The sequence below is a fragment of the Salvelinus sp. IW2-2015 genome, unplaced genomic scaffold (genome assembly GCF_002910315.2).
Source record: "Salvelinus sp. IW2-2015 unplaced genomic scaffold, ASM291031v2 Un_scaffold1830, whole genome shotgun sequence".
Taxonomy (NCBI): domain Eukaryota; kingdom Metazoa; phylum Chordata; class Actinopteri; order Salmoniformes; family Salmonidae; genus Salvelinus; species Salvelinus sp. IW2-2015.
The window spans coordinates 117,272-127,777 of record NW_019943201.1 but is presented as its reverse complement, the minus strand read 5'-3'; the positions used below and the strand labels follow the sequence as shown (position 1 = coordinate 127,777).

General features: G+C 47.1%; 1 protein-coding gene across 1 annotated transcript in view; it reads right to left on the bottom strand.

The window, feature by feature from the left end:
• The window catches only part of LOC112072132 (NHS-like protein 1), a 49,541-nt gene that overhangs the window by 5,029 nt on the left and 34,006 nt on the right, over window positions 1-10,506 (bottom strand). The window contains 6 exon segments of the mRNA XM_070439667.1: window positions 4,705-4,786; window positions 5,646-6,038; window positions 6,213-6,634; window positions 6,696-6,803; window positions 8,397-8,647; window positions 8,649-9,632. Of these exon segments, the coding sequence (XP_070295768.1) occupies window positions 4,705-4,786; window positions 5,646-6,038; window positions 6,213-6,634; window positions 6,696-6,803; window positions 8,397-8,647; window positions 8,649-9,632 (2,240 nt within the window).

Genomic DNA, 10,506 nt, shown 5'->3' with positions numbered 1-10,506 from the left:
TACAGATGGGACTAGTTATAGCATCATGTCTTCACCACAGAGGGAACTAGGTATAACATCATGTGTCACTACAGAGGGACTAGTTTATAACATCATGTTCACTACGAGGACTAGTTATAAACCATCATGTTTCCATTACAGAAGGACTAGGTATATCATTTCATGTTATCACTGACAGAGGACTATTATAACTCATGTTTCATTAGCATAGGGACATTAAGTTTTTCACTAGGACTCAACTCATGTTTCACTACAGAGGGAACTAGTTATAATCATCATGTTTCACACAGAGGGACTAGTTTATTGACATTCATGTTTCACTAGGCATATACACATGCACTCAGGGACTAGTTATAACACATGTTTCACTACAGAGGGACTAGTTATACATCATTTTCACTACAGAGGACTAGTTATAACATCATTCATACAAGGGGCGTAAATTCACTTCTTACAGAGGGACTAGTTATAACATCATGTTTCAACAGACGGGACAGAATCAGTTGCAGGTAAGTTAACATCATGTTTCACTACAAGAGGGACTAGTTAATACATATATGTTTCACTACAGAGGGACTAGTTATACATCATGTTTCACACAGAGGTACTGTAACTAGTTTATACAGAGACTAGTTATAACATCATGTTTCACTACAGAGGGACTAGTTATTATCATCAATGTTTATTACAGAGGGGACTAGTATATAACCATGTTTCACCACAGGACTAGTTGTACCACCATGTTTCACTACAGAGGACTGTTACAAACATCATGTTTCACTACAGAGGGACTAGTTATATCATCATGTTTCACCACAGAGGGACTAGTTTATAACATTATGTTTCACCACAGAGGGACTAGTTATAACATCATGTTTCACACAAGACTAGTTATATCATCATGTTTCACACACAGAGGACTAGTTATAACATCATGTTTCACCACAGAGGGACTAGTTATATCTCATGTTTCACCACAGAGGACTAGTTATAACATCATGTTTCACTACAGAGGGACTAGTTATAACATTCTGTTTCACCTTAGAGGGACTAGTTATAAGTTCATGTTTCCATTACAGAGGGACTAGTTATAACATCATGATTTCACTACAGAGGGACTAGTTATAATCATCATGTTTCTATAGGGGACTAGTTATAACCATCATGTTTCACCACAGAGGACTAGTTATATCATCATGTTCACTTTACAGAGGGAAGAAAAAAAACTAGTTATAACATCATGTTTTCCCACACAGGGACTAGTATAACACCATGTTTCACTACAGGGACTAGTTATAACATCATGTTTCACTACAGAGGACTAGTGATATACATCATGTTGCACTACAGAGGGACTAGTTATATCTTATCATGTTTCACCATAGAGACTAGTTATAACATCATGTTTCACCACCAGAGGACTAGTTTATAAAAATCATGTATTTCACTACAGAGGGATAGTGATATATCATCATGTTTCACCATCAGAGGCACTAGTTATACATCATGTGCCACACAGAGGCTAGTATAGTAACATCTGTTCACTACAGAGGACTAGTTATAACAATGTTTCATATAGAGGGACTAGTTAATAACATCATGTTCACCACAGGAGGGACTATTTATAACATCATGTTTCACTACAGAGGGACTAGTTATTATCATTCATGTTCACTACAGAGGGACTAGTATATCATCATGTTTCACCACAGAGGGCTAGTTATAACATCATGTTTCAGTACAGAGGGACTAGTTATAACATCATGTTTCACTACAGAGGGACTAGTTTAAACATCATGTTTCACTACAGAGGGACTAGTTATAACATCATGTTTCACTACAGAGGACGTAGTTATAACTCAGTTTCACATAGAGGACTATTATATCATCATGTTTCACTACACGAGGGACTAGTTATGATCATCATGTTTCACTACCAGAGGGACTAGTATAATACATATCATGTTTCCTACAGAGGACTAGTTATAACATCATGTTTCACATATAGAGGGACTATAGTATAACAATCATGTTTCATTACAGAGGGACTAGTATAATCATTCATGTTTCACTACAGAGGGACTAGTTATACAATCATGTTTCACCAAGAGGGACTAGTTTATAACATCATGTTTCACCACAGATGGGACTAGATATAACATCATTGTTTCACCACAGAAACGGGACTATTATATCATTCAATGTTTCACCACAGAGGGACTAGTTTATAACATTCATGTTTCCACTACAGAGGACTAGTATATAAACATCTGTTTCACCACAGAGGACTAGTGTTAACACATGTTTCACCACAGAGGGCTAGTTATAACATTAGTTTCACCACAGAGGGACTAGTTATAACAATCATGTTTCACTACGAGGGACTAGTTATAACATCATGTTTCACCCACAGAGGGACTAGTTATAAACACCATGTTATTCACTACCAAGGGATGAAACATCAGTTCACGGACTATATTGCACTGTTTCAGCCACGAGGACTAGTATATACACTGTTTCAACAGGAGGGCAGTTATCAACAATCATGTTTCATACAGGAGGGGACTAGTTTTAAATCATGTTTTTCCCACTTACAGAGGACTAGTTATAACATCATGTTTCACTCACAGAGGGACTAGTTATTACATGCATGTTTCCACTCACAGAGGGCTGCACATCATTCACTAAGGACTAGTTATAACATCATGTTCCACAGAGCGGATAGTTATAACACACACCATCCCCTAAAGGACTATTGGCGACTATGGGATGACCCCCACCCCTTAACTACCACCCTCCAACCGATCAGTGTATTACCTGCTTGTCAACTACCACGCCCCACCACACCCTGGGTGGATCACAAACGCGTGTGCCTTCCCAGAATGCACTCTACAGAAGAATGCAGATATGCCAGGAAAGGTTGTTAATGCTGCATTAAGAAACCCCAAAAAAATGTAATAATATATATATAATAACAGAGCATGTAGAAAGTATTACAACCCCTTGACTTTTCCACATTTTGTTACGTTACAGCCTTATTAAAAAAAAAAATCTCATCAATCTACACACAGTACCCCATAATGACAACGTTTTAGAAATGTTTACAAATGTATTAAACATGTCAAAATGAAATATCACGTAAGTATTCAGACCCTTTACTGATTACTTTGTTGAAGCACCTTTGGCAGCGATTACAGCCGAGTCTTCTTGGATATGACGCTACCAGCTTGGCACATCTGTATTTGGGGAATTTCTCCCATTCTTTTCTGTAGATTCTCTCAAGCTCGTGCAGGTTGGATGGGAGCTTCGCTGTTCAGCTATTTTCAGGTCTCGGGAGATGTTCGTTCCGGATTCGAAGTCCGGCGGCCTGGCTGGGCCTCTCAAGGACATTAGACTTGTCCCGAAGCCCACTCCTGCGTTGTCTTAGCTGTGTTCTTAGGGTCGTTGTCCTGTTGGAAGGTGAGCCTTTACCCCAGTCTGAGGTCTTGGAGTGCTCCTGAGCAGGTTTTCACCAAAGATCTCTCTTACTTTGCTCTGTTCATCTTTCCTTCGATCTGACTAGTCTCCCAGTCCCTGCCGCTGAAAAACATCCCACACATCAATGATGCTTGCCATCTCTACCATGCTTCACTGTAGGGATGGTGCCATGTTTGGCATTCAGGCCAAATAGTTCAATCTTGGCTTCATCAGACCAGAGAATATTGTTTCTCATCAGCTGAGAGTCCTTTAGTTACCTTTTGGCAAACTCCAAGTGGGCTGTCATGTGCCATTTACTGAGGAGTGGCTTCCGTCTGGCTACTCCACCATAAAGGCCTGYTTGGTGGAGTGCTGCAGAGATGGTTGTCCTCTGGAAGGTTCTCTCATCTCCACAGAGGAACTCTAGAGCTCTGTCAGAGTCTCTGTCAGAGCTCTGTTGGTCACCTCCCTGACCAAGGCCCTTCTCCCCTGATTGCTCAGTTTGGCTGGGCGGCCAGCTCTAGGAAGAGTCTTGGTGGTTCTAAACTTCTTCATTCTTCCAGAATGATCGAGGCCACTGTGTTCTTGGGGATCTTCAATGCTGCAGAKATTTGTTGGTACCTTTCCTCAGATCTGTGCCTCGACACAATTCTGTCTCTGAGCTCTACGGACAATTACTTCGACKTCATGGCTTGGTTTTTGCTCTGACGTGAACTGTCAACTGTGGGACCTTACATAGACAGGTTTGTGRCTTTCCTAATAATGTCCAATCAATTGAATTTACCACAGTTGGACTCCAATCAAGTTGTAGAAACATCTCAAGGGTGATCAATGGAAACAGGATGCACCTGAGCTCAATTTCGAGTCTCATAGCAAAGGTTCTGAATACTAATATAAATAATGTATTTCTGTTTTTTTTCTTTTATACATTTAAAAACCTGTTTTTGCTTTGTCATTATCGGTTATTATGTGTAGATTGATGAGGATCATTTTTAAAAATCAATTTTAGAATAAGGCTGTAACGTAACAAAATGAAGTCTGAATACTTTCCAAATGCTCTGTATATATATATAATAAAAAAATAAAAAACATTTAAAAAAAATTGGGATATAAACAAAGAATATATAAAAATGGATCTCCGCGATTCAGATATGTGGATCTATGAGACGTGTATCAGAGTGTGTCTGAAGAACATACAGGAGTGTCATCATGTGTCATCATGTGTCATCATGTGTTATCACGACATACCTGTGTATGGCAGCAAACAGGTCTTCAGTAGTCCGTGGTGGTGTCACCATCTTCTCCACTGAAGAAATATCAAACACCTCACCTGAGAGAGAGGGAGAACACGACAGACAGAGAGAGAGAGAGAGAGAGAGAGAGAGAGAGAGAGAGAGAGATTGTAGAGATCTGTGCAGAAACCATATTCCAAACCATACTCCGAGCTGATAGGCTGGAGAGACTGAAGCAGCCACTGGCCGAGACAGTGACAACTCAAAACTATATTCCAAGCTGATAGGCTGGAGAGAAGTCTATGCGTTTCCTGCAGCAGTGTCCTTCAGTCAAGGCTGTCAGGGTAGAAGGGGGAGAGGGTCAGGGAGAGAGAGAGCTGGAGGGGGTTGAGAGATTAATGGTCATCTCCAACCCAAAGGAAGGTAGAAGTCTTACAACCCAGTAAGAGATCTATGTAGGAGAGAGGGGAGAAAGAGAGAGAAGGAGAGACAGTGAGAGAGAAACAGAGAGACAGAGAGAGAGGACAGAGACCACGAGACCAGAGACCAGAGACCAGAGACCAGAGGACCAGAGACCAGAGAGGACACAGAGAGAGAGAGGAGAGCGAGAGGAGAAGAGAGAGAGAGAGAGAAGAGAGAGAGAGAGAGAGAGGAGAGAGAGAGAGAGAAGAGAGAGAGAGAGAGAGAGAGAGAGAGAGAGAGAGAGGAGAGAGAGAGAGACAGAGACCAGAGGACCAGAAGACAGAGAGACAGAGACGAGAGAGAGAGACAGAGAAAGAGAGAGAGACGAGAGAGAGAAAGACAGGAGAGAGAGAGAGACGAGAGAGAGAGAGACAGATAGAGAGAGAGACAGGAGACAGAGAGAGTGACAGAGAGAGAGACAGAGAGAGAGACAGAGAAAGAGAGAGATAGACAGTGAGAGAGAGACAGACAGAGAGAGAGAGTTCCATAACTCACCATTGTCTTCTCTGGAGGTCAGGGACCCTGTGGAGCTGCTYGCCCCATCTGTGTCCAGGCTGCACCTCTCCTCCCTCTTCCCCCACTCCTTCCTCTCCTCCCACTCCATCCTCTCTTCCCCCAGTTCCCCCTCGTCCTCTTGGATGAACAGATCTGGCAGGAGTAGCGCCCCTTTCAGGCTGTCAGTAGACAGAGGACTGCTCAGAGAGTCTCTCCTCTCTTCCAGAGAAAAGCTTTCAAAATCATTGCTGTCCTCCTCCATCGCTCCCCTCTGTCTGTCTTCCTCTTCACCCTCCTCCTCTCTTCTCTCCAGCTTCTGCCAATTTTCTCTCTCCTCCTTCTCTTCTTCCTCCTGCATCACCCACATTCCCTCTGGTTCTGATCTCCCCAGCTCTGTGTATGGCACCGGTACACTCTGTGGCTGTCTGGGAGCTGCTTCTCTCTCAGTGTCTGCCTCTCTCTCTGTCTCTCTCTCTGCCTCTGTGTCTACCTCTTTCTCTGTGTCTGTCTCACTCTCTGCCTCTGCCTCTGTCTCTGTGTCTGCCTCTTTCTCTGTGTCTGTCTCACTCTCTGCCTCTGTGTCTGCCTCTTTCTCTGTCTCATTCTCTGTCTCGTCCTCTCTCTCTGTCTCTGTCTTCATCTCCAGTGGACAGGACTCCTGCTGTGGCTCTGGTACACAGGGTTCTGAAGGACAGGGCCTTGGTGGTAACTCCGGTACACAGGGTTCTGAAGGACAGGGCCTTGGTGGTAACTCTGGTACACAGGGTTCTGAAGGACAGGGCCTTGGTGGTAACTCTGGTACGCAGTATTGTGACTGGAAGAACTTCAGGAAGGGGTATGCTGTCTCTGGCTCTGGTTGAGACTCTGTCTGGGGCTTGGTTGTCCTCTCTATGGGMTGGTGAGACTCCGTCTGGGGCTTGGTTGTCCTCTCTATGGGTTGTTGAGACTCTGTCTGGGTCTGTGTCTCTGGCTGGGTCTGTATCTCTGGCCTGTGCAGGTTTATCCCAAGTAAGGGTGGTGTCTCTGGGACGGAGGGCTCTGGAGGTGTACCTATCAATACGGGTGGGGGTGGTGGTGTGTCTGTCTGGTTTGTCCATCAACATATGTGTGTTCGGGGGATTGATCTTGGGCTTCTTCAGGGCAACGGGAAGCTTCTGTCTGTGGGGGAGGAGGGGGAGGGGGTAGGCAGACGAGTGTGTGGGTGTGTTATGCCCACGCTGAGTACTCTGGTTGGCGTCGCGAGGCAGGATGTGGTCTCCTGTCGAGGGTAGGTTTCCGTTCTGTCGTGTGTTTTCACGCAGGCTAGATCTTTGAAACACTGTTCTCAGTGGCCTAGAGAGAACAACAGCCTTCTTTGGGGTTCTCTCTTCCGTCTCAGTAACACGGCATCAATCCTTCCCCCAACTCTCTAACAAGTGCTGGTTAGCTTGGTATCCATGCCCTCCCTCCCTCGCTCCTGGGCTCTGGTTAGCGTTATGCCATTTAGCTTAGCTTCTGTGCTCTTTGCAATACTGGGCATCATTGGTTGACTTAGATGCGTTAGCATAATGTTAGTAGAGAAGCATATGTGATGGTTGGCCCTGCTAATATTAGCTGATGTAGGGGCGGTTAGCATAATGGCTAGTTAGAGTAAGCATCATTGATGTCTTGGCTCTGCTCAATATTAGCTGATGTGAGGTCGGTTAGCATAATGCTAGTTAGAGTAGCATCATTGATGTCTTGGCTCTGCTAATAATTAGCTGATGTAGGGTACGGTTAGCATAATGCTAGCTTAGGGTAGCCATCATTATGTCTTTGGCCTGCTCAATATTAGCTGATGTAGGGCGGTTAGCAGTAATGCTTAGTTAGAGTAGCACTCATGATGGTGCTGGCTCTGTCAATAATTGAGCTGATGTAGGGTTGGTTAGCAGTAAGGATGAAGGCTAGTTAGAGTGGCATAATTGATTCTTTGGCTCTGCTCAATATTAGCTGATGTAGGGGTCGGTTAGCATAATGTAGTTAGAGTAGCATCATTGTGTCTTGGCTCTGCTCAATATTAGCTATGATGTAGGGCGGTTGCATAATGCAGTTAGAGTAGCATATTTGATGTTCTTGGTCGTCAATATTAGGCTGATGTAGGGTCGGTTAGCATATGACTAGTTAGGCGTAAGGCATTATTTATTCTTTGGCTTTGCTCGACATTGAATGATGGGGGTTTGTTTAGGGCTCTTGGTAGAGCACAGAGTGACTCCCTGAAGGGCTTGGGTTGTTATCAGGGGCTGGGGAGTTGTGTCCTGGACACACTCGGGGAGGGGAAGGAAGGGGGAAGGAGGCAGAGGGGTTGGGTGTAGGAGAGGGAGGAGTTGGTGGATGAGCGGGAAGAGGAGGGAAGAATGAGGAGGGCTGTTGATTGACAGGTCTGAATTCTCTGTGAGCTCAGAGGAAGGATGAGGAGGGAACCCTAGCAAATGAAGTCACCTGACTGGCAGGTGTAATGGTGAAAAGAAGGGGTGGGGTTGAAATCTGTCGCACTGTGCAGGCATTGCAAGGGGAGGCGGGAAGGAAGGGGGAGAAGGTAGAGGAGGGGGAGTGGGGAGAGATGTGGGGTAGAGGAGGGGGAAGAGGGAGGGATGGTTGAGGTAGAGGAGGTGGGAGAGGGGAGGGATGGTTGAGGAGAGGAGGGGGGATAGGGGAGGGATGTTTGGGGTAGAGGTGAGGGGGATGAGGGGAGGGATGGCTGAGGTAGAGGAGGGAGAGGGGAGGGATGGTTGCAGGTAGAAGGAGGGGGAATAGGGGAGGGATGGCTGAGGTAGAGGAGGGGGAGAGTTGAGGGATGGCTGAGGTAGAGGTGAGGGGGAGAGGGAAGCAGGGTGAGAGATGCACAGATCAGGGAGAGGAGAGGGGAGTGATTGTCCTTGGAGGGAGGGATGGGTAGGGTGGAGGTCAATGTTGGAGCAGGGCAGGGGAGGAGGAGAGGGGAGAGGGGATAATCTGGAGTCGGAGGAGGTGTAGGAAGAGAGGGGGAGTTGAGGAAAAGGAGGAGAAGGGGGAAGAGAGGAGAGAGGACTTTCTCTCTGGGATGGGGGGTCTTGGCCCTCCTCCCCCTGGGCTAGAACGTGTCCTGGGAAGGGAGGAAGAGGAGGTGAGGTGGAGGGAGGAGGAGGAGATGAGGGGTGAGGAGGGTGTTTGGGGTGAGGAGGGTGTGAGGGGTGAGGAGAGGGTTGGGGTGTTGCACTCGCTGGAGTATCCACTGGAGGTGGAAGATGCCAGCCGCTGGAGTCTCCCTGCAGTGGCGGACATCTTAGGAGAAGAGGCAGCCATTTTAAGTCCCATAAGCAGGCTCACCCCTCCAGCACTGGCTGAGCGGGGGACAGATGGGTGAGGCTGCTGCTGGCAAGGGCTAGCAGGGTAGTTTTGTTCCTGACCAGGGTTGGGCTGTTGGTGGAAGCTGTGGAAGTGAGGGACATGGTTGATCTGGCTGTCTGTATCAGCACCTGCCCTGCCCACACTGCTACAGCGGGGGACCCATGGGTCCTCGAACACCCCTGGAGAGAGTGGAGGGGAGAGGGGAGTAGGGCTGGAGGTCAGACTCRCCTTCATGGCCACCTCTCCAGGTCCAGCAGTGTCATTGTTGTAGTTGTAGCGCAGTTTTTTCCCCCGGCCAGGTTTAAACCGTAGTGAGGTAGAGCGCGTGGGGGGAGCGGGAGGCCTCTTTGACTTCCTCAGAGAGATACTGCCTGACAGGTTACGGCTGTGTCCATGGAGACCGCGGTGGTCCCGGTTACCGTGGGGACTGCGGTTGCTGTCGGTAGCGTAGTCGGCAGAAACGCAGCCGTGGCCGTGGAACTCGGAGCAGAGGGAAATACAGTCGGTCTGACAAGAGGTGGAGATGGAGGTGAAAGGATGTAGGGGGGAGGAGCGGCTGGAGGGTAAGAGGGGCTCGTAGCTCCAGTCCTCCCCGAGTAAGGTGCTCTGACCCTCCCCTGACTGGCTCAGGAACTCATGATCCTGGAGAGACAGACAAGACAGGCAGGAAGAACATTAACATGACTACCACCAGCAGTAGTAGTAGAATAGCCTGACCATAGAGCAGGAGGCCCTACAGCCTGACCATAGAGCAGGAGGCCCTACAGCCTGACCATAGAGCAGGAGGCCCTACAGCCTGACCATACAGAGCAGTGATGGCCCGTACAGGCTGACCCAATTTTAGAGCAGATGAGGCCCTACATGCTGACCATGAGGAGCGAGGAGGCCCTACCGCCTGACTCATAGAGCAAGGCGGGGCCTCAAGCCTGATACCATGAGAGCAGGAGGCCTGGACAGCCTGGAGCATAGAGCCAGGGAGGGCCTACAGCCTGGACCATGAGAAGCAGGAGGGCTCCTGACAAGCGCGACCATCAGCGCACGAGCCCTATCAGCCTGAGCGATTGAGAGCAGGAGGCCCTAGCGCCTGACCAACTACGAGCAAAGGCCCCTAACACGCAGCCCTGAACATAAGAGCAGGAGGCCCGTACAGCTGACCATAGAGCAGGAGGGCCCTACAGCCTGACCAATGCAAGAGGCAGGAGGCCCTATCAGCTTGACCTATAGAGCAGGAGGCCTACATGCCTGAACCATAGAGTGGGCAGGAAGGCCCTCACAGCCCTGACCATAGGAGCAGGGAGCCGCTACAGCTGACATAGATGGAGGAGGCCACAGGGCTGACCATAGAGCAGGGAGGCCCTATAAAAGTAAAATAATAACAAATAAGGTCCAAATAACAATATAACAATAACAACAATCTAAATAATACAATAATAATAACATAACAATAATATAGTAAGCGATAGATAATAACATAAAATAAATAAATTATATAATAACTATTTATGAATCAACAACG